General features: G+C 41.5%; 2 protein-coding genes across 2 annotated transcripts in view; both read left to right on the plus strand.

The window, feature by feature from the left end:
* Positions 1-1,461: 1,461 nt before the first annotated feature.
* LOC120727590 (OX-2 membrane glycoprotein-like) lies at positions 1,462-21,817 on the plus strand. Its single transcript, XM_040021955.1, has 7 exons — positions 1,462-1,584; positions 16,424-16,762; positions 16,891-17,181; positions 17,261-17,299; positions 17,403-17,490; positions 20,021-20,078; positions 21,303-21,817. The coding sequence occupies exons 1-6, from the start codon at positions 1,521-1,523 to the stop codon at positions 20,043-20,045; spliced, it is 846 nt and encodes a 281-aa protein (XP_039877889.1). The 5' UTR covers positions 1,462-1,520; the 3' UTR covers positions 20,046-20,078; positions 21,303-21,817.
* Positions 21,818-23,636: 1,819 nt separating this feature from the next.
* Positions 23,637-24,587, plus strand: part of LOC120727518 (nectin-1-like) — a 55,723-nt gene continuing 54,772 nt past the window's right edge. Inside the window, exon 1 of the mRNA XM_040021834.1 lies at positions 23,637-23,740. Coding sequence (XP_039877768.1) covers positions 23,677-23,740 — 64 coding nt within the window. The 5' untranslated portion in view covers positions 23,637-23,676. The remainder of the gene's footprint in view (positions 23,741-24,587) is intronic.

The raw sequence follows: 24,587 nt of genomic DNA on the forward strand, positions 1-24,587 counted from the left end.
GAACGGCGCATATTTTAAAGTAAAGGCTTTAAAACCAAGTTAATTCTGAAAGTACAGACATCGCTAATGTCACATAACTTTCCCGACATGTGGCCAACAATAATGGTTTAATGTTCTTCATTAAAAAAATATTTGCGCATAAATAAGTGACATAATATTCAGTACTTACTTCTGAAAGTTTACTCTTCCTCCGCTCCGCTTCCACCGTTTTTTTTTCGGCAAAATTATCCACACCACCACCGCACTATGAAGTCTGGGATATGTTGGGCCATGAAGGCTACACCGACCCATCCTTAAAATTCAAGGAAATTAAGGAGGCATTTGAGGGCCGCATGTAGAGCAGCCTTTGAATTGGGACAGCCTTCTCTTGTCGCTGTGACGTAATCGGCCTTAAAATGCGGCCTTTAAGGCTGCAAACCCCAAATCCGGTCATTGGTACTTCCTGGCTTGTGTAGTTACTATGTAACCAAAGCTCAACACTGCCCCTAGCGTCCTGGAGCACTTCCGTTGTGTTTTGGAATTTGCATGTGTTTTGGAGTTTGCAAGTGTTTTGGAGTTTGTAAGTGTTTTGGAATTTGTACGTGCTTTGTCTCTAGGGGCCACCGTAAAAACCAGCTACCTATGACAACTACTGAAAAACATAAACACGTCGCTACAACATGCATATGGTGGATGTACTGTGATCTGTGACTGAACCTGCCCTGCATCGCGCAACCATCACTACCAGCCAACTAATGTGACGAAGACTGAGTAGCCTACGCCACCTGCTGGTATACATGTACACGGAGCATGAGAAGCTCGGGGTTAACGAGCTTTACATTACAAATGAATCTCTGCACAGATCAGATGTAGGAGGAGAGTAGCAAAAGGCGCGTGTAAAAATCAGACAGTTGAACAGCTGAACGACTTGTAACTGCAGATATTTAGGGGAAAATCGTAAAAAAAAAAAAACAATTAAAATGTTTGAATGGTGATTGGGGTTTCACGTGTGTACAAACAGTCTGTAGGATTGTGCTGCTCTTGACCTGGAAAAAGATCTGAAGAGAAATCGAAAGTTACGAACATTGAAACGTGTTCAGTGCAGCCGCTGTCTGTGCTTTTAGTCCTGTCTTGTTATTATGTAAGCTTTCTGTGCTTCTGCCGCTCCTGGTAAACTCCGCTTTCACTCTATTCCCGTCCACTTGTCAATCAATCAGCACTCGATCAACGCTATCCCTGTCCGGAGACATGCAGGTAGTCTGTTGAAAGACTGAACAGGAGCATTAATGGGGTGGGTGGAAAGCCCACTCTGTCAGAACGAAACACTTTAAGCGTAATTTATTGTCCTCGAGTGCGTTCACATCTCCGTTTGGACAGCGAACTGAGAGTTGGTGGTGGAGCTGCTCCGACTTTTAGAGCTGGAAGTGACGTGAAACGTTGAGTAACTTGACTCCACGCGAGCGGTACGCATTTGATTGGATCAAACTCGAGGAACTGCAGAAGCAGGAACCTGGAGTTTAAATGAACGGCGTGTCAATGCAATGTCCTCCTTTGGAGTTTTATATTATTTTCTTGCTGTTTTCATTTCCGGAGCCTTTGACAAAGGTGAGAAAAAAACTGCATATTAATGACAGTATGTGAGTTAGACCCTTTTATAGAATTGACTTTTATCCAAATATGCCGTCTGAGTGATTGCTGTCATATTCATGTTGTCTTTAACTTTTGTTGAAAGGAAAACAGATTTCATATATTTTATTTAAAATGTTCATTTTGATAATTAAAAATAAAACTCGAGAAAATACTTCTTCTGGGTGGTCACGATGAGTCGCTGAAGTGTGCGGACATGTGGCTAATCGACCCTTCAGACAGTGTAGCTCGATAGCTGCCCATGCGCTTTCTCGTCTCTAACATAAACACGTTACTTTTGGATGCTAGCGCTTTTCAGAGGGTGAAACTCAAATAATATCTGCCTTTCTCATTCCAAGTACGAAGTGTTGATCTATTGGGAATGACAGATAAATGTAATCAGAATGAGTATGCAATGGTCACACGAGATGAGAGATAAGAGGGCGGTGCCTAAACTTTACCTGCGTCCTGTAACTCTTCACTTGTTTTTCTTTTCTTTTTTTTCTCATTTTTTCTACAATCTGTGTGAGGCTCCGTGAACATTTACAGAGCACTCTAGTCAAAGCTTTGAGCCACCCCACCCCTCCCAGTTACAGGGGCGGTGTTCCAGATCTACTGGCGTTTAGATCAACTGGCGTTGGTCGAACAGATGTGTGGCAGTCTTGCGTTTCAGGAGCTGCTACCGACAAACCAGCAAAAAAAACGGCAAATGTGTCACCTGTGACACTTGTGAGGTTATCTCAAACACACCCCGTCAGTCTTGATGCTGGTGAACAACAAAATGTTTAAAAATGTGGCGAGTTTACCTGGTGATATCCTCATGCGCAACGCGATCGCGAAAACAGCAAACAAGTAACACCACGCCGATGTTGTTCACGGGACAGCAAGAGTAAACGATCGGGAGACTCTTGTCGTCGTTATCGTTCCCCTCGCACAGTTTATGTCTCCGGTTTCAGCGTTTTTGCTTCACAACTAAAGCGAGCAGTTTACTTTGTGCACTAACATGGACTCGAGTCAACCAGCGCCACCTCTGGCCAAGTGCCACAGCCTACAGCCAGATCAGCCTGTGACACACATCTGCACCACGTTCGAATTCGTTTCATGCACATTTGTACCTTTCAATTGTGTCTGTTTGTGCGTCATGCAAATAAACCATTGAAATGAATGAAATGATATCATATATTTATTATCAGCCTACATTTGTACAAAATGCCAAATGACATACACATAGTCATAAGAATCACCATCCTGATATCAATACTTTTGCCCATAAGAAAAATGTCGTGAACAAATATATGACACACTAATATTTCACCAGTGTTGTAACATCACATGTCGTTAGCATAGTCTGTCTGTGTCTTTTCTCTGCGAACGAACATGTTAGAGTTGGTTGTTATATACAGTCTGTATAAGTGTGGTTAATCTACTAAACATTTGTAAGGAGATGGCAGTTACTGTGAATGTACAGCAGGTGATTAGTAATAAACAGTCAGACAATGACTCTGACAATCTCATTCAGTCTTGCAGATTGAATGCACCTTCTGTGGAAAGTGGTACCACACAGTGTGTGTGGACTTCCCCTGTGCAGAAGGCGACTACAAATGTTGTGGGTGCTAAATAAACAGAAAAAATTGATCCCTGTTGTCTTTGCTTACTGATTGTTTTCAGTGTTGACAATCCACATTGTTGGCATTGCATCTGTCAACATGTTTGTGGGTAGATTTGGATGTACCAGGGGTAAGTGCAGCCACTCAGCCTCTTCTCAATGTCATCATAGCAGCAGGTGAAGATGTGTCACAAGTTAATCTAGTAGTGGGCTATGGTATTTGGCCACAGGTGGCAGCAGTGGACTGACCTCCATTTGAAACTGCTCCAGCTGCTGTGTGATAGTGGATCTGCTACAAATTGAAGATCATATGGAATTTTTGGAAACTAACCCTTGTATTATGTTGAAGAACAAACAATTGACATTGATTTTGTTGCGGGTCATTTAGATCCGTACTGTCTAAATCCACTCAGAATTATCCAAAAACTGCAATAAAACAATAGCAACTTTATTTCCCATCAGATAAACATGTAGAACACAGACATACAACTGTTAGACTTTCCATAACTATTTTAGGAACAATTTGGTTTTTCGTTCTTACAAACACGTATTTTGAACTTGCCCAACTTTCTCAGTTTTTCAATGCTCAACATTTTCGATTTTGTCCACATGATGGACAGAATGTAACTGTGTGCTTTCTGCAGATGTACTTCTTGCATTTCTCACAGAAAGTGCTTGTTTTCAAACAGGAACCTTCCTAACTAAGATTTAAAACAAAAGATTTCTACGTCTCCTCCAGTCTCACAAACAGATGACAAACCAAGCGACACACCTGAGTCACTGACTTTCTTAAATCCACTCACTCTCACTGGCTGTTTATTACTAATCACTGTGTAACTGCTGTGAATTCACAGTAACTGCCATCTCCTTACAAATGTTCATTAGATTAACCACACTTATACAGACTGTATATAACTCCAGCCATGTTGATGGATTGCCTATATTGGCTGGAAATATTCATTTCCAGGGAAAAGACACAGACAGACGATGCTTACAGGATGTGATGTGACAACAACACTAATGAAATATTGATGTGTCATATTTGTCCAAGGCGTATTTCATTGTTATGGGAAAAGAGAATATTAAAATCATGATGACCAATTGGAGTGGTGATTTCTATGACTTTGTAGAATAGAATAGAATAGAATTCAACTTTATTGTCATTGCACATGCACAGGTACAGGGCAACGAAATGCAGTGTATATGTATTTGTGTATATAATTTGGAATTTTGTAAAAATGTAGGCCAATAAGGAATATATGATATCATTTCATTCATTTCAAAGGTTTATTTGCATGACGCACAAACAGACACAATTGAAAGGTACAAATGTGCATGACACGAATTCAAACGTGGTGCAGATGTGTGTCACAGGCTGATCTGGCTGTAGGCTGTGGCACTTGGCCAGAGGTGGCGCTGGTTGACTCGACTCCATGTTAGTGCACAAAGTAAACTGCTCGCTTTAGTTGTGAAGCAAAAACGCTGAAACCGGAGAAATAAACCGTGCGAGGGGAACGATAACGACGACAGTAGTCTCCCGATCGTTTACTCTTGCTGTCCTGTGAACAACATCGGCGTGGTGTTACTTGTTTGCTGTTTTCGCGATCGCGTCGCGCATGAGGATATCACCAGGTAAACTCGCCACATTTTTAAACATTTTGTTGTTCACCAGCATCAAGACTGACGGAGTGTGTTTGAGATAACCTCACAAGTGTCACAGATGACACATTTGCCGTTTTTTTTGCTGGTTTGTCGGTAGGAGCTACTGAAACGCAAGACTGCCACACATCTGTTCGACCAACGCCAGTTGATCTAAACGCCAGTAGATCTGGAACAGCGGTCCTAGCCTGTTTTGACTCAATGTAAATATTTAATATACGTTAAGTCCCATTAACGTTTTTGAGTTAATGGGACTCAAAAACGTCTGTTTAACTTTGTTAGCCGGACGTTTTTCCAATCCTTACTAATAAATGTCATCCAGGATACATGTCATACGTAATACCTGCCATTATCCAAAGGCTCATCTGCTTACATTTATCTTTTGCTCGTTTCTCCTCCTCTTCTTTTCTCTTCTTTTCTAAACTGAGGATCTGATGGCTGTAACCTTTTCTTGTCCATCTTCCATCAGTAATTTTTCACTCCAGTATCAAACACAAATCCCCCCAACCTGAGAATCACCACAACCACAACCTACACTGATAAACCTAAGTGCACAGATTCGGTTTCTATAGGTTTTTTTTCTTCTTTTTTCTGGGATTTCGTACAACCGAGGGAAAAATAATTAATACGTAGTGGGCTTGGATGGACTGACAATATTATGAATGAAATGGGCTTTATTTAGAAACAGCCTACTCCATGTGCGGCAAGCAGCAGGCGCACCTCGCAAACGGAGGGCGCCCTTACTGCCGCAAATGGACAATAGAAAACCTATCGGCGCCCATGCAATCCCAAAAATGCGCTGGCATGATCAGAGGCAGAACCAGACATTTGAAACACCCGGGGCTTAGCCCAAAAGGGTAGTATGCATGTGGGATTTTTTTTTTTTTTTTGGGGGGGGGGGGGTAGAAATGACTGAAAGATTAATAGGGTCTGTTTTGAGTTTTGTTCAAAAAAGTTCAGAAGCAGGACTACTTTGGACTTAACCAAGACAGAACCAGAATCAGAACTAGATGATAGTAGCACTAAAAATCATCATAGACCTGCACTACACTTATTTTTTAATTCTACCAAAGTCCACTATTTAGATTGAGAAAAGTTTATATAATTATTTAGCCTTGTTGTGCAAACAAGCCTGCAAAACTTAATAAATATAGAATTTGAAAAATAACAAACCTAAAAAGAAACACTAGGTACGAGATACATGAGGACCTATGATACGGTGATACTTTTGGTAAACAACCATTTGACTAACATGTGTGTCTCACCTGCTCTTGTTCATCTCTGTTCTGTCCTCATTCTCCATCTCCCTCTCTGTTCCTCTCTCTCCCTCTTTGTGCTGACAATCATCAAATATACAGATATTTACAAACTCTTCAGATAAAAACACAAACACTTTTTTAATTGTAACATCAAATCAGACTAAATGTTTATTTTTTTTAGATTGATAAATATAAAAAACATATTTGTTAACTTTAAGAGTAAAGAGAGAAACTATCTGTATTTCTTAATTGCAAATGGCACCAAATTGTATTCAAACTGAGCCACACTTATGGAGCTCCACAATTCTCTTCCTGGTGTTTTGGTTGACATCTCTTGATTTTCCCATGTCACAGAAACAGGCTCTGTGTTTTGCCTTATATGCATCCACAGCTGTGCCACCAATTTACTCACATGGACTCTACTAACCTATCAGAAGCTTCTTCAGCTCAGAATGGAATCATCTGGAGTTTCTTATTAATTAACAAACTTAGTGTACATGTACTCCTAAATTTGGTGAAAGTGATAAAAAATAGAAGCTCTGTCTCTCTTTATTCTGACATTTAACTCATTCAAAATATATTTCAATATTTATCTAAAACAAAAGTTTACTCTAAATTGATGTTGTACAGTAAAAAATTTTATGTTTTCTCCCTAAAATGTATGTAAATATCTGGTTTCAACTGTGAATATCCTGCTGTGTACTGAAATCCCTCTTGTTTTGCATAGAAATATACTGAACAACATACAAAGCATAATATATAAAATAACATTTACCTGAGAAACAACTGAAAATATGAAATAAACACATGTAAGCTAAGACTCTCTAAAAAAATAGCATTTGTTCGGCTTTTCATTTCGCCATTTGTTGATTCACTTGAAGAGCAAGTAAGGTAATATTGGTCAAGTGATCAGTTTGATATCAATCTTTCGTGATGCACCGTCATATTTACATTATTTGTACGGTACGAATGATTTGCTTTGGTACCTGGTCAAACTTAAGCTCTCCTTAGTATGGCTGGCTCCGTTTCTCCAACAGTGCACTCACAGGCAGCAGCTGCCCCGCCCCCTCGCTCAGTCGCTTAGTGCCTGAGCTCGGATCATACCAATATCAGGGGGGATTCACGCACAGTCGTAAATTCCCACAGTGTGCACTATGTGCTTCGAATATTGTGTGTACTTTTTGTTTTATACAGTTGTCAGCCAGGCATCTAACTATGAAAAAATTACACTCCAAAAGACCCCGGGCTTCTGACAAAACAATCCGGGCTTAAGCCCAGTAAGCCACCCCCACGCTCCGCCCCTGGGCATGATCATGGGTGCAAGCAACTTTTTTTGCCGATGCCCATGCTTCCGCCTGTTAGATATATTAGTATTATGGGAGCATTTACTGGGTACTTTTTTTGATGATATTAGACAGAAGATTCTGTGACTCAACAAGGCTCTTTATGTTAACCGTCATTTTCTCTTGCTTTGTCAACTCAAGATTTTATGGTGTGAAAGTAGATACTAAGGTTGGAGGGAAAACACCAACAAATCACTCTTTTACTTATCACTCCCTTGCAGAAGATGTTTATGTGAAGACCATCTGGGTTGTGTCAGAACTCACGGATGTAGGAGACCTCTGTATAAGATTTATAGGCCTTGAGAGTGCATCTTACTGCAATTGTAGAACAAAGGATTCTAACTGTCTAGTGTTTAACGGACCTGTCAAAGGTATGTTGAGATACGATTGTAGAAGGCCTCTTTCAGAGCTGGGGGACCTTCCTTATATGGTTTTAACTTAAAACTTGTTGACACACGAACTTTCTGCCTATAAATACTGCTGCACAAAAGAATAAAACTTTGAGTTGATTTTGGGAAAGCAACCTGAACAGTCTCTGTATCATTTTGTTCTCCTAACTGCTCCTGACGTCGTAACTAACCCGCTGACGGCATATCTGAGTGCTACTTGAGAATATATTGCTGAGTGTTACTTAAGAATAATTTTGAATCTTATAGGGTAAAGACAAAACTCTGCTTATAGACGCCCACGCCTCGGGGAAACCCGATCCACGGACCAGACCCGGGACGGAGTTTCTTTCACCGCCCCCACCACGATGCCGCCCTGGGCAACGCCCCATGTCGCCCATATCAAAAACATTTCCTTGATTTCCCTTTTTCAGCATTAAATGTATTTAACTTTAAAATGTCACGTTAAACCCACAGTAGCATAAATTTTTCATTTCCATGATTCTTTTACATGTATTCCTACATTTTTGTGCTCTGAAATTAAAACTTGTACAAATATGTCTAAAACGCCACAGGGCAGCTAGGGGATCCATGTAATCAAGGTGTAATTTTAAGGTTAGTTGACGGATTTGCAGTGCTTCCCATTTTTGTCAAATTATAGAAACAATAAAGAAAAGTGCAGTCATCTCTGCAACACTACAGACCGCTTTCATGTAGTTTAATCTCAGATCTGTGATATCCAGTATTTGTCAAAATACTACAGTTAATGGGACTCAAAGACCGGATTTGTTTTGGATTAATGTACAAATCTTACAGGATACGGTGCTGACATTAATAAATACTTAGCGCTAGATGATGCACTGAAAATAAATTAAACCCCCCCCCCCAAAAAAACAATAATGGTGTGCGCATTTACGCACACAATTCCGTCATCGTTAATGAGTCAGGATGTAGGGGTAAATATGTCTTTTGTTCCTCAACATACATGTCAGTTGGTACACAGATTTCAGGTTCGCATGGAATCGAAATGAAGCATTCCTCTACTAGAAGAAACCTGCACTTCATAAGAGCTGAATTCAGAATTTGCCAGAGAGCACTGTTAGCAGAGACGGGTCTTCCAGCAGAATCTGCATGAATACTGAAGATACTTATTATCTAGACGGAGGAAGTGGGGCATCGGCTTTTACCGGAACATTCACACCAATGTGACTTTGTTTACCGAACTCTCGCATATACTCTGCAGCATAACAGGAAGCATCCTTTCAAAAATAAAATCACAACAGATGACAATGAGGGCATACCTATTAACTAGGGGTGCAACGATACTCATATCGATATTGAACCGTTCGATACAGTGCTTTCGGTTCGGTACGCATATGTATGAACAATACAAAATTTTTAATTTATTTTATCAACTTTCCTTCTCACGATGCTGTCTGTGTTGAGAGCTCAGTGGATCTGCGCTCACAGTGCAGCCTAGGCGGAGTAGTCGAACACAGATTCACTGAGCGCAGGGCAAGCTAGCAAGACGGAAGTTAAGCTCTCGTTGCAACATGGCAAATTGAACCTCCCCCACCCTCATTCAGATCGTTTGGAACTATTTTGGTTTTCATGTGACGTATGACCCTGAAGGTAAGCGCGTCATGGACTGTTGTGAAATCTGTTTATGTTGTCCTAGTAAGGCTACCATGAGGGCAGCCACTAGAGGTCGCTAGAAGACCAGTGTGTATAGGTGTTTTCCAGAAATTGATGTAGCCACGTACACTGCTGCTACAATTCAATAAGAAGTGGTTCGTGCTTGAGAACCCTGCGTCTTATTGCCTCCGAACATGACATGGTGTCAGAATTGAGGACTTCACGCCGAGTTACGCGAAGAAATGGCTAAATTTGGACCTCCGGAGCCGTTCGACTTTACACAGCCGGCAGAGTGGCCGATATGGCGGCAGAGATTCTCCCATTTTCGAGTGGCGTCCAAGCTAGGGATGGAGAGCGGCGAAGTGCAGGTGAACTCGCTTCTTTACTCCATGGGGAGAGATGCCGAACCAATATATGGCTCGTTTGTGTTTCCTGCTGCTACGGAGGCCAGGCCAAGTCCGCAGTTTGAGTATGATCTGGTTATACAAAAGTTCGATGAGCACTTTGTCCCAAAGAGAAACGTTATCCACGACCGTGCCTGTTTTCACAAACGGAGCCAGAGGGCTGGGGAGACTGTCGAGGCTTTCGTGCGGAGCCTGTACGAGCTCGCGCAGCACTGCGAGTTCGGCGGCAGTAAAGACGAGCAGATCCGGGATCGTATCGTCATTGGATTAATTGACAAAGATGTTTCACAAAAACTCCAGCTCGAGGCGGACTTAACTTTGGATAGAGCCATTCAACTAGCACGCCAGAGTGAACAAGTCAAACAGCAAAGTGCAGACCGAGTGGAAAGCACGGTGAATGAGGTGAAACAGAGGCATTATAACAGCATGAGAAGGAGTTACTACCAACCTCATCAGGTACGTGAGCAACAACGTGGTGAGAGTAAACCAAAATGCCAAAGATGCAACAGGGTGCATGACAAAAGAGAAAACTGCCCAGCCCACAATAAAAGATGCAGAAAGTGCAATAAGTTGGGACACTTTGAAGTTGTATGCAAAACCAAAATGCTAAAATAGGTCAGGGCTGAGGCTGTAGAGGACTCAGATGAGGATTCATTCTTCATAGGGGAGCTTTTCCTGGGAGCAGTAATTGAGCCAAAAACAACAGCCATTGAGGAGTCAGGCTCAGATGCCAACTGGGACATTGAGCTATTGGTAAATGGCAGTCCAGTTGATTTCAAAATTGATACAGGCGCAGACACCACTGTTATGACAGAAACGACCCTTAATAAGCTACAGCAGAGACCCAAACTTATCCAGTGTAAGCCAACTGTGTACAGCCCTGGTGGAAAAGTCAAGTGCATGGGTAAATTCCTTGCTACTACAGAGTACAAAGGCCAAAAGTACCAGTACTGGATTATAGTTATAAAAGGGCAATATGCAAGTAACCTACTGGGGAAGACAGTAGCAAAGCGCATGGGATTAGTCACTAGAGTTAACAAAATCAGTAGTGACTTAACAGAGGATGTGTTCGGAGAAATTGGCCTGCTGAACTGTGAACCTGTAAAAATCGACCTGACCGAAGATGCAGTGCCGTACAGTGTAACCACCCCACGCCGGGTGCCTTTTCCTCTCCTCCCAAAAGTGGAAAAGGAAATAAAGCGCATGCTCAAACTTGGCATCATTGAGGAAGTCACCGAGCCAACAGACTGGTGTGCATCAATGGTGCCTGCTCCAAAGCGCAACAAGGATGAGGTCAGGGTGTGTGTGGACTTAAAACGTCTGAATAAGGGAGTAAAGCGTGAACGGTACATCTTGCCCACATTGGATGACATAACTCCTAAGTTAGCAGGGGCTAAAGTTTTCTCCACTTTGGATGCCTCCAGTGGGTTCTGGCAAATACCACTGGATCCCAGCTGCCAAAAACTAACCACGTTCATAACTCCCATGGGCAGGTTTTGCTTCAGACACCTGCCATTTGGCATAACTTCAGCACCCGAGATCTTCCAGCGGCTCATGAGCACCTTGCTCAAGGGCCTAGAGGGGACTGTCGTCGTGATGGATGACATATTGGTTTTCGGGGCTAACAAAGAGGAACATGACCAACGCTTAGGTGCAGTATTACAGACAATCAAAGCATCAGGACTTAAGCTCAACAGGTCCAAGTACCACTTTGGAAAGAATGAACTACAGTTCTTCGGTCACATCATCAGTGCGGATGGTGTGAAACCTGATGATGGCAAGGTGGAGGCTATTGCCAGGATGCCCAGCCCCACCAATGTAGAACAACTCAGGCAGGTACTCGGATTAATAAACTATGTTGGAAAATTCCTGCCAGGCCTGTCCACGGTGCTGCACCCCCGATCCAATCTACTCAAAAAAGAGACTGTATGGGTGTGGGGCGAGCCTCAGGAGCAAGCATTCAACAAAGCAAAAGCAATGCTCGTGGCTGCACCAGCACTTTGTTATTATGATGCAGGCCGACCAACAGTTGTCAGTGCGGACGCCAGCAGCTATGGCCTGGGTGCTGCACTGTTACAGGACAATGACGGGGAGTTACGGCCTGTTGCCTTTTGTTCTCGCACGCTCACAGACGCAGAGAAAAGATATTCGCAGATCGAAAAAGAGTGTTTAGCATCTGTCTGGGCCTGCGAACGTTTTACCCGCTACATCCAAAGCATGGGTCATGTACGTCTACAAACTGACCATAAGCCCTTGGTGCCTTTGATCAACTCATACGACCTTGATAAAACGCCACTGAGATGTCAGAGATTGCTGATGCGACTGATGTGATTCAATGTCACTGCTGAGCATGTTCCCGGTAAACAGTTAGTGGTGGCGGACGCACTCTCCAGACATCCACTGCACGGATGCTACCCGTCCGAGACAGACAGCCATGTCAAGGCATATGTGAGCAACGTAGTGACAAGCAAACCTATCAAGTCACATAAGTTGGAGGAAATTCGTAGAGCTACACAGAGGGACCCAGAGCTTCAAAAAGCAATCATCTTCATCAGACAAGGGTGGCCTCGGAGAATGGCAAAGAGCTCACCACTGCAAGGCTTTTATGCAGCCAGAAGCCACCTTTCAGAATCAGATGGTCTAGTGCTCTACCACGATCGCATCGTAATTCCCACAGCACTTAGACCCAGTGTCCTTGACCAATTACATGAAGGCCACCAAGGACTAACTAAATGTAGAGAGCGCGCAAGATCAACAGTGTGGTGGCTCAACATTGGACTTCAAATAACACATAAGGTGAGGTCATGCAACTTTTGCAGAGAGCACAAGCCTACACAGCGACGGGAACCTCTCGTGACTACTCCTCTGCCCAATGGCCCCTGGCAAAAGATTGCAGCTGATCTTTGCGAGCTTGAGGGTAAGAACTTTCTTGTCGTTGTTGACTATTTTTCAAGAGACATTGAGATTGCTTCCCTCACTACAACAACCAGCAGACAGGTCATTAACAAGCTTAAACACATGTTCGTTAGATGGGGCATCCCGTTATAACTGGTCAGTGATAATGGGACGCAGTTCACATCATCAGAGTTCCAAGACTTCAAACTGAGTTATGGCTTCACCCACACTACATCGAGCCCTCATTACCCCCAGTCAAATGGAGCTGCTGAAAGAGCTGTCCAAACGGCCAAGTACATTCTCAAACAGCCTGACCCCTGCTTAGCCTTAATGAGTTACCGCTCTACACCAATTGCAGCAACCGGTGCAAGCCCAGCTCAACTTATGATGGGACGTCAAATCCGCACCACCGTCCCAGTACTCGAAAAGACATTGCTGCCCAGTCCAGTCAATAGGGACACGGTGTGCCAAAGAGATGCTGCAGCTAAGGACTCTTACAGATTCTTCTACAACCGCAGACATTCAGCTCGTCCACTTCCTGAGCTTCTCCCAGGCCAGGATGTTGTAGTGAAGCTTGACGGGGAAAAGGGGTGGACGACTCCAGCCAAGGTCATCAGTAAGTCTAAGGAGCCGAGATCCTACTTGGTGGAGATGGCGAATGGGAACGTGACTCGCCGCAACAGACGACACCTTCAGCCTGTCCCAGGCACCGCTGATCCTGAGGAGCAGCAGCAGAGCACTGTTCCAGCTACACCGACTACTCCAACTAAAGGGGCGGCTGCTTCCCAAGAACCACCAGTAAGGCAGGCGTTGCCAATCCCTGTCCCGGGGTCTCCTCTCCGCCCTACCACACCTGTGAGAGTGACTACCAGGGGGCGGGAAATTAAAGTACCTCTCAGATTCAGAGACTGAGGACTATCTCCTTTCTATGTTCTAAGGGCAGAATAATCCCTTATCAGGACTGAGGGTAGTCTACCCCTGTGATGTCCTGCGTTCTGACAACACTGTTTTATGTTTAAAGTACTTTTGTTAAAAGGGGAGATGTTGTGAAATCTGTTTATGTTGTCCTAGTAAGGCTACCATGAGGGCAGCCACTAGAGGTCGCTAGAAGACCGGTGTGTATAGGTGTTTTCCAGAAATTGATGTAGCCACGTACACTGCTGCTACAATTCAATAAAAAGTGGTTCGTGCTTGAGAACCCTGCGTCTTATTGCCTCCGAACATGACATGGACAAAAGTAAAACAGTATGTTGGATGTGCCATGCAATGCTCAATTACATTGGTGGGAACTAGTGCATTAGCGCAGTTAGCTCATTAACGTGTTGGCCGTCCAGCCCCATGCACGGAGCAATCTGCGGTAGCTCATTACCAGAGATTTGCCGCATTGTGGCGTTAACGTTATTTCAACGAGATTAATGCTGACAGCACTAGTGGGAACACAACGAATATGACTGCACATTTATACCGACATCATCCTAGTGCAAAGACAAGTGGAAGCAGACAAAAACAACAAGCACGCATGCTACAAACTTTACCCGAGTCATTTAGACAGCCATTAGCACATGATTCTCCTTATGGGGACCTGATATGTTTAATATGCTGCTGAGAATATAGCCCAGAAGAAGCGTATAGTATAGCTTTTATTTTGGAAAGAGACATTTCTCTGTAACAAACTCTCTTTTCCAAAGATGAGTGATTCCTCAATCAGATATATATATATTTTTTATTACTTTGTTGTTTCAGCAACATTACATTTAAAAACTGCACTTTTGAGTTAAAATATATATTTATAATTTTATTAAATGACAAATTAAAAAGGCATGAACATTTTTTTTTGTATCGAAAAAATATCGAACTGTGACACCAAAGTATCGAACCGAACCGTGAATTTTGTGTATCATTGCACCCCTACTTGTTAGGATGCCTGGGTCGTTGACCTTATAATATTATTTATAATTTCTAGTCTTTGGTTTCTTTGAGTTCTGTCTTATGGTTTATGTCTCTGTCTTCTCTAGTTGCTCTGTCTCCCCTGTCAGCTGTATCCCCTTGTCTAGTTCGCGTCTCTGTGTATCCTTAGTTGCTATATCCCCGTGTCCAGTCAGTGTCTGTGTCTGCCCTGGTCCCACGTCTCTGTTCCCTCTGTTGCAGTGGGTGCGAGTCTGTGTCTTTAGTTCAGTCTGTGTCATGTTTCCTGTTTTATTTTGAAGGTCCTTGTCTGAGGTTAATGTATCTGGTTTCGCTTCCCCTTGTCTCGTTAGGCCTGATTTGCCCCAGCTGTGTTTCCCTCCTGTTACCCATTCCCTGATTGCTCCCTCTGTGTATTTAAGCCCTGTGTTTCAGTTTGTCATTGTTGTGATCTACCGTTTATTTTGCTGTGTGTTTTGTCTGCCTGTGTAAGTTATTTGGATTCTTACTTTTGTTCTGTTTGAGTTCAGCATTAAAGCTTTTTCAGTTTACGTTTGTCTCTGGAGTCTGCACCTTGGGTCCTTTTCCTGCCTGCACACAGCCGTCACATAACACTAATATTAACTAGCTCAACAAACACCTAAGTAGGAGAGATGTCATCAAAGGTAGAGAGAGGTGACTATAGAATGAATGAAAGAGAGACTGATTAGGGAGGAGAGCAGCAGCATGTGAGAACTGATGAAGATGGTCAGACAGACTTTATGATTATACATTTAGTCTGTCAGTTAATCAGTTTTTCTACTATTAATTTACAGTATAAAAAAGTTCTTCATCACAACTTTCTGCAGCTCCGATAGTTGGCTAACTCACATCTGTGCTACCTTGATCTTGGCTTAATTTCTCCATGGAGCGTATTGCTTCAGTTGGTTGGTTTCAGTGATGGTTGCATTAGGAATTGTCCGTAATGCTACATTTACATCTTCTAGTATACCTTCAGTTGGTACTTCAGTCTTGGTAATCGGTCATTGAGGGTCCAGGTTCCAGCTTAGCCACGATCCTCTCTTTCAGATCAGCTGCTTTTGCACTCAACGCCTTTAACGTACCTTTTCTTGAGGCTTGGTAACCGATCTTATCTCGTCCCTTATGCCTTCTTGTTCCAGTAGACGACTACTCATCAGTCTGTCCTTGTTTTTCAACACCTTACGCAGACCCATTGATGTCTGAGCCAGTATGTCTTCAGTTATATATCTGTCGGACATACTCTAGGGAGGCTTCTGTTGCATAGGGGCCTAGCCTGGGGACCCTCAGGCAGTGGTTGGGATCCCAATCCCCAATCTGTTGGTCTATATATATAAATTAAATGGATCTCTTGGTCCAGGTATATAATGTGTGTGTGTGTGTGTGTGTGTGTGTGTGTGTGTGTGTGTGTGTGTGTGCGTGCGTGCGTGCGTGCGTGCGTGCGTGCGTGCGTGCGTGCGTGCGTGCGTGCGTGCGAGTGTGTGTCTGTAACAGACAGCCTATTTTTTTTTTTGTAACGGTGAAACTCTGTGACAGGCCATCTCTCTCAGTCTGAAAGTATATTGAAATATGAAATATACCAAAAGTTAAATATGTGGTTGATATGCCAGCAATGTGAGGGCTAGAAACTCTGGACCTCATGTGTCAGCAAGTTGGACTTGAACATTATATTTAAAGTGCCTCACATCTCAAACTGTATCTCCTACAGCTCTAACAGCAGTGATCCAAACACAGCAGACTGTGCTGGCAGCAGTGGGAGAAGATGCTGAATTCAGCTGTCAGCTCTTGGAGACTAAAGACGTCCTTCAGGTCACATGGCAGAAAATCTCTCCTGATGTGGAGACAAATGTTGCCACCTACAGCAAGTACTATGGTCAGAGAGTGAATGATGGCTTTAACGATAAAGTTGAGTTTAAATACACTGGACTACAGAACTGCTCCATAGTCGTCAGGAATGTGACGGTGCAGGATGAAGGCTGCTATCACTGCCTGTTTATCACTTATCCTGAAGGAGCTCTGACAGGTAGACCCTGCCTCCAAGTCTATGGTAAGAACTTCCTTCCTTTCCTTCTTTAACGAACAACAAGTGCTTCAAACAAACATACTGGACATAAATGTGTGAGCAGCTGGTGTGTTTGTAAGAACATGTTGATGATATTTCCTGATTCTTCACAGAGCTGCATGAACCTGTTGTTGATGTCAGAGAGTCAAACTCTACTGAAGAGTGGGTTGTTTCCTGTTCAGCCACTGGTCGACCTGCTCCCACTGTAACACTCAGTGTCTCACAACAAGACCTCAACTTCTCACAGTACAACACTGTCAGTGTGTCCAACACCAACGCTACATTCACTGTCACCACTACAGCTGTGCTCTCAGGTTCATGTAAACACAGCACACAGATGGGATGTGCAGCACGAGTGCTCTCTGCTCCTCACAGAGAGGTGATGGTGACGATTCCTGATGATGGTGAGAAACTCTCTTGAAGTCATTTATTTATAAATTAATAATTACTTTGTGATTGTAATGTTTGTCTTTCTTCTACCAGATCTTGATAAGAAATCAGGATCTAATCCCAGGAATTTAGGTGTGTTAACATTTGTATGTTTTAAAGTCAGCTTTCCTGTTCCTATTTTGTTTTGATAGATGTTCAAATTTTTATAACTTTCTTTCTCCTGTTTGTCGTAAAGGAATCAGGATTTCAGTGATTTTATCCTCTGTGGTGTTGGTGCTCGGTGTTCTCATGTTTGTCTGGCTTAGAAAGAAATCTCAGAACAGGTACTCCTCTTAAACCGTGTCTATGTTGCATGTTGTCCTGATAGATTTTTGTGCAGCAAATATCTTCAACCTGTTCTTACAAACACATCAGCTGCTGACACATTTATGTCCACTATGTTTGTTTCAAGAACTTACCATAGACTTGGAGGCAGGTTCTACTAATGAAGGAGCCTTCAGGATAAGTGTTAAACAGGCAGTGATAGCAGCCTTCATCCTGCTCTGTTACATTCCTGATGACTATGGAGCAGTTCTGTAGTTCAGTGTATAAAAACTCGACTTTATCATTAAAGCCGTTTCGAAATTTGTCTCCACATCGTTTGAGATTGAATGTTGAGATAGGAGAAGTGAAACATACACAGTCTGTGAAACTCTGAATGGCTTCTGAAAAGCTGTTTTCAGTTTTTCTGCATAAATTCATAATTTTCATTATTATTGTATCAAGATTGTGTATATGAATGTTTCACCATTATTACCTGTCAAATAATTAAAATGGTAGCTTTTATTTTCTCTAAGAGGTTTAAATAAAAACTATGATTTGTGTTAATAATTTCCACTCTGTTAAATCTCATATTGCATTTAATTACAAATATTAAGTAGACTGAACTCAGTTTTATATCAACTTGTTATTAGAACTCAATTTATAAGTTAAGTTACCGGTACTTAAGATTCAAAAAGCTGATCAAGTCAGTTTGAGCTCGAAATTTTTCTTCTCAGTGTGGAAGTGCAAACTAATATGATTTGAAATAGTCATGGTTTGCTGTGTGGCAGACAGGATGTTGGACCCAAACACGGGACTGATACGCAGAGAGTAAACTTAAAACTGCAGCTTTATTGCTGGAAAAACTCGAACGATTAATACAACAAACTTAACTGAAAACTGGAAACTCAAACTAGAAAACAAACTGGGAACAGAACACTAGGAAGTTACTGGGAGCATGGAGGAAATTAGGGGTGGGGGAAAAAATCGATACCGTGTAGTATCGTGATATTTTGTTTGCTAATAATGTATCGATACAGGGACAGCAGAAATCGATATTTTGTTACAAAATTTTTTTTTGTGGACTGGAACATGCTCTGACTTCAGAGCATGTTGATCAGCTCCTTTTTCTGAGCAAGAATCCTGACATTCCTTCACTGTCCAAATGTGTTTAACTTTTTTTTTTTTTGGCAGCGATAAACTACATTTAAGACATGTTTTATTTTAATTAAGTTTAAAACTTTTTTATTTAATGTAAAATTATATTTTGTTTTAATTTACTTTCAAATTCTTCAGTTGCTGAATGGGCTGCATAGTTTTCATAAATTGCATAGTTCAGAATAGCTATAATTGTACCAGATGGTTGCATTCAGTTAAGTTGGACTAGACTGTAATACAAACCGTTCAGTTTGTCAACAATAAAACTGACTGAAATGAGAGAAAGACTGAGTGCGAGACTTTGATATTAGATAAAATGAATATTGATAAAGTTTACCTTTATGTACAGAATCTGAATATCGCAAAATATTTTTAAAAATTGCAATAATATCGTATCGTGGGATGTATGGTGATTCCCACCTCTAGAGGAAATGTGCAGTGATGAGGTTGTATGATGGTTATGCCTGCACTATTCTGTTGCTGTTGACTCCAGTAATTTCTTCAAGACATTCTTTTTAAGTGAATACAACCAAAAACAGTTTGCATTTCTTGAAAGATCAAATCCCACAAACCTAGTTTAGAGGGTCCACACTGTCTGCACTGTATATAGTGAAGTCTGCAAAGTTTTGAACAGTGAAGTTTGTTTTGTGCCAAAGTTATTCTGCAGATAATCAGTTACAGTGGAAGCAGGTCGACCAGTGGCTGAACAGGAAACAACCCACTCTTACGTAGAGTTTGACTCTCTGACATCAACAACAGGTTCATGCAGCTCTGTGAAGGATCAGGAAATATCATCAACATGTTCTTACAAACACACCAGCTGCTAACACATTTATGTCCAGGAAATGTAGCTCTGACATTTGTTGACAGAAGATAAATGTTCTTACCAAAGGCATGGAGGCAGGTTTACCTGTGAAGGAGCCTTCAGGATAAGTGTTAAACAGGCAGTGATAGCAGCCTTCATCCTGCTCCGTTTGATTCCTGATGACTATGGAGCAGTTCTGTAGTCCAGTGTATTTAAACTCAATCTTATCTGCAAAGTCAGTACACACTTTTTGGCAAAAGTACTTGTTGTATGTGGCAACGTTTGTCTCCACATCATGTGAGATTTTCTGCCATGTGACCTGAAGGACGTCTCCAAGAGCTGACAGCTGAATTCAGCATCTTCTCCCACTGCTGCCAGCACAGTCTGCTGTGTTTGGATCACTGCTGTTAGAGCTGCAGGAGATACAGTTTGCGAAGTCAAGAACTTTCAGAACTATTGTGAACTGTCCATTTTTCTTAGAGGTCAAGGGTCCAAACTATGGTTTTTATTATTTATTTCAAGTATATCATAATGCATTTGTGTGAGTTTATTAGCAATAATAAATCTAATAAATTTCTTACATTTTTCAGTCTTTCACACATGGCGATTCAGTGAACCACCTGAAACTGCAAACAGAGACACTGAGGAGTAAGTGACTCTTCATCCTGTGAATTTACAACTGAAAATTTCAGCCTCTGTTCTCACATTTCACTTTCAATCTTTTAATTAGAGTCCCAGAGAGCAGCCATTTGGCTTTTCTACCTTTAAAACCCGCCTTCCAGCCAAATGGCTGGTAGGTGTTTAGCTAGGCTTTAGCTTCAGCCAAGTGGAAGCTAAATTGGCTAGTCATTCATATGTAAATTAGGTTGTTACCTGAGAATTCTGGAGGGGAGTGGGGGTGTGTGAATGAGAGGGGGGGGCTGCTAAAAGTTGTGAACTTCCTTTTGTGTTCGTCTTGATGCATTCTCAATCATCCAGGGAAATAAATCTCCAAAAGTCACCAACTTGGAGTGTTTCAGTTTGCCATCTTAGGGAGAAATCAACACACATGGGTGTATGTCCTTTGTTGCTGAGATTTATTGATAAAAACAGTACAAAAAACCAACCATTTGTACACATATTTACAAATAATAATGTCAGGTCATGTGTCAGGTCAAACACAAATGCAAGAACAATCATGCCACTGTGCGATGTGTTCACTGCTACAGATACACATGTGGTTAATGCAGACTACAGATACCATGGCAGTGCCAGGATTGTGAGTGATTGCTGAAAATGTTGAAATGTACTCACTCACTTTTTATTATTATTTGTAAATATGTGTACAAATGGTTGGTTTTTTGTACTGTTTTTATCAATAAATCTCAGCAACAAAGGAAATACACCCATGTGTGTTGATTTCTCCCTAAGATGGCAAACTGAAACACAAGTTTCCTTGTGGCTCAGGAAACTAACCACTCCAAGTTGGTGACTTTTGGAGATTTATTTCCCTGGATGATTGAGAATGCATCAAGACGAACACAAAAGGAAGTTCACCGCTTTTAGCAGCTCCCCCCCCCCCCCCGACAAACAAAGAGGCAGTTGGCAGTTAGAAATCAGCAATCATTCACACACCCCCACTCCCCTCCGGGATTCTCAGATAACAACCTAATTTACATATGAATGACTAGCCAATTTAGCTTCCACTTGGCTGAAGCTAAAGCCTAGCTAAAAGCCTACCATCCATTTGGCTGGAAGGCGGGTTTTAAAGGTAGAAAGGTAGAAGGCTGGGCAGTGCTGGTGTTAAATGTTCTCACACTTTGCTGTAACTTTATTCTCAATCATACAGTAATATTTAAAAAATGTAACTTTTTTGTTTGCTCTCATTTTAAGGACTGATACACAAGAGTGCAGGGAAGTCAGACAAGAGACTCCTGAGCGAACTCAACAAAATCATAACCAAGTGTTGTCATCAGCACCTGCAAGAAGACTCATTTTTGATGAAAACTGAAACAAAGATTTGAATGACAGAAAGTATCCCACAAGATGGTGTATAAGAACTTCTTTTATTTATGTATTAGTCACATTAATTAATTGTATGCTGCCTTAGTGCCACTGGACTTTAGCATGTTTCACATTCATGCAGTTCGACAGATGGTGGGGGCCTGGTAAGGATGTTGGGGGGAAGCAGACCACAGGAAGAGTCTTTTGTCTCTTAGGCTTAGTCCACACTAATGCGTTTTAGTTTGAAAATGCATCGTTTTTCTCCGTTTTGGCCTCGTGTCCACACTGAGACTTTTGAAAACTCTCGAAAACGCAGACTTTCTAACACGAAGGACGCATTTTAGTCATGTGATGCAGTCATGTGACCAATTAAACAAAGATAGCGGAGTGCATTATACAGCAGTTGTTTTGATGGCGCTCAATTTTGACAGCCCTAAAAAAGATTCATATCAGTTTGTACATGCTCCAGATAGCTTTTCTTCAAATTCTTTAATTATCACTCGCTTTTGCGCGTGCGCAGTGCTGGAACATAGCGTTTTTTCGGCTGTTTCAATGTGGACGCACAACTCTGTGAAACGACTGAAAACGCTAGTGTGATGAAAACGCCTTTTTCAAATCTATCCAGGCTAGTGTGGACGTAGCCCGAGAGACTGCTGACCGTCTCTCCACCAAGCTTAGTTTTCTGTTCTTTGTTTTGATTAAAGGATGTTAGCCACCGCTCACCACTTGTCTGCAGGTTTTATTTAATGGAAAACTTCCACAACAACGGTAACAACAAAGAAGTTCAATCCTGAAGAAAAACGAAGGACTACACCAAAAGAAATCATCGTACTGGGGCTTAATTAACTTTCTGTTTACCATAATGAATTTTTTACACAACTGTACTGTGTCTGTAATTATGTAACATACTGTAAATATGAAAAATATGTCTGTTTGTTTTCACTGTGCATATTTTCATGTTGTTGTTCTTTTTAGTGTTCTCGGTTAGAGAAGTAATCAAATATGTAAAAAATACATATGCTGCATATAATTGTTTTTGTTTTGTTTTGTCATGTTACTTTAAATTAAAAAAAAATGGGCGACAGTGTTGATTTATTTAAGTGTGTGATTTATTAATTTATTTTGGAATCATTAAATATATCCATCCATCCGCTTCTGTTTATCCTTTTCGGGGGGGGGGGGGGGGGGGCGCTGGAGCCTATCCCAGCTGTCATAGGGCAAGAGGCAGGGTACACCCTGGACAGGTTGCCAGTATGTCGTGGGGCCAACACACAGGGACAGACAACCATTTGCACATTCACACCTAGTGGCAATTTGGATTATCCAATTAACCTATCCCCACAAGTTGCATGTCTTTGGACGGTGGGAGGAAGCCGGAGGGAACCCACGCAAACACAGGGATAACAAAGACCCCGGCCTGATGGTGGAATTGCACTCAGGACCTTCTTGCTGTGCGGCAACAGTGCTAACCACCGTGCTGCTCAGTGTTGATTTATTTACTGTAAGTGTGTGATTTATTGATTTATTTTGGAATCATTAAATATATATCTATATTTATTTATTATGAATGTTTGGCACCTCTCTCTAAAGGATTTGTGAAACAGTAGAATAAATATATATTTATAGTATGTTTCATTTGTATATTATTCTTGACTCACATGAGAATATCATGTATTCAATATTAATTTCTTTTCAAAGAGTTTCAGTTTATCTGGTAACTTTACACTACGGTGTGCAGCTGGTTTTGATGAACATCTGTGTTCAGCAGCTGAAAGACTTTGGGATCTATACAAACAACCTGCAATTTAGTTGTAAATAGATGAGAATATAACAGCTTTCCACAGAGAGACCTCTCACAACAAATGTCCTCTAGCTTAATATCCCATCTGAAAACATGACTTTAGAGAAAATTCTAACATTTCTTTTTTCTTTGTGACAGAAATGCTTTTTTTTTTAAACCACATGAAACGTAGTAAAAGATAATATGATTCTGGACTGTACTATTATCATACGGGGGGATAATAAAGGCAACTGCGCTGTATGTTATTGCACTTTTAAGTAATAAGTAACCATCAGTTACTGAAAAATTCTGTTACTATGTCCTTATAATCATGAAATATGTGTTTTATCATCAGGCATTATTGCTTCTTTACATACATTACAGAAATTGTTACAACAATTTACCCGGAAGTAGTAGCGGTTTCTTTCGCAACCACACTATCCAGCTTTGGCGGTACTTCTGGCGGTACAGCATGGAGCAACAATGCCACAGCTTAGAATTACACATTATGTCACTGCCGTTTTTATTTTTGGAGTCTTTGGCAAAGGTAAGAAGAAACTTTTATTCCAGAATGTATGTGACCATACTAGGGTGATCTTATTTTATATCCAAAAAAGAGGACACTTGGCTCAGTCATGAAGAACTTGCTTAAAGAAACATATTTATAACATATTTAAACGATGCCTTCTCTGTGCGGTTAATGAATTGTGGAATAAAATATGTCATATAGGCTTTTACAAGTCAACAATTGCAAAAAATAACTTAAAAGCCTCTGGAATTAAATAATGGTACAGAAATACTGCCTCATCTGCATAAGAAAAAATACCAATACTGGGTCGGTACGAGGAAATTTCTTTTGCAGTTCGTCTGAAAAGATGCACTTGCGCTTTGGGATCTTTTAAACATCATTAGGCGTGGGGACGGTTGGTCACCCTAGACCACACGGACGTGTTACACTCTTTTTTTCGTATATTTTGAATCGTGGAACCGCTTTTCAGTGGGTAAGCGTTGAGTGTGATATTACACGAGTTCGTCAAATTTCAAATAAACGCCTTGTTAAGAAACGAAGTGTTTCTTTTACAGCGTTTTCAATTTGAAAGGGGCTACAGGAAAAGTTGATTTTGCATGACGTGACTTCAACAGCGCAGAGTGTAAATAACCGGATTTATTATTATACTTTCACTCATTATTGTATCAAACAAAAGAAAAGAGAAAGGTTACGTTCAGCAAGATGAAGGTTGTGTAAATGAAGTAACGCTGTTCCTGATTTTGCTCAGCCTACAGTTTGAGATTCTTCAAATACTTTGCTGCTTGTCATTTTAAAAGCAGACGCAGCTACCAGCAGCTTTTAAGGTACAAAGCTATCACGTCACGTTACGATGTGATAGCTTTGA

Source organism: Simochromis diagramma, unplaced genomic scaffold (genome assembly GCF_900408965.1).
Source record: "Simochromis diagramma unplaced genomic scaffold, fSimDia1.1 OVJJ01000356.1, whole genome shotgun sequence".
Taxonomy (NCBI): Eukaryota; Metazoa; Chordata; class Actinopteri; order Cichliformes; family Cichlidae; genus Simochromis; species Simochromis diagramma.

Bases quoted from the DNA above. Each gene is read 5' to 3' on its own strand.
- LOC120727590 (XM_040021955.1), top strand. From the start codon at position 1,521: ATGTCCTCCTTTGGAGTTTTATATTATTTTCTTGCTGTTTTCATTTCC. The intron at 16,763-16,890 runs GTAAGAACTTCC...GATTCTTCACAG, and splicing joins ACCCTGCCTCCAAGTCTATG to AGCTGCATGAACCTGTTGTT. The intron at 17,182-17,260 runs GTGAGAAACTCT...TTCTTCTACCAG, and splicing joins GGTGACGATTCCTGATGATG to ATCTTGATAAGAAATCAGGA.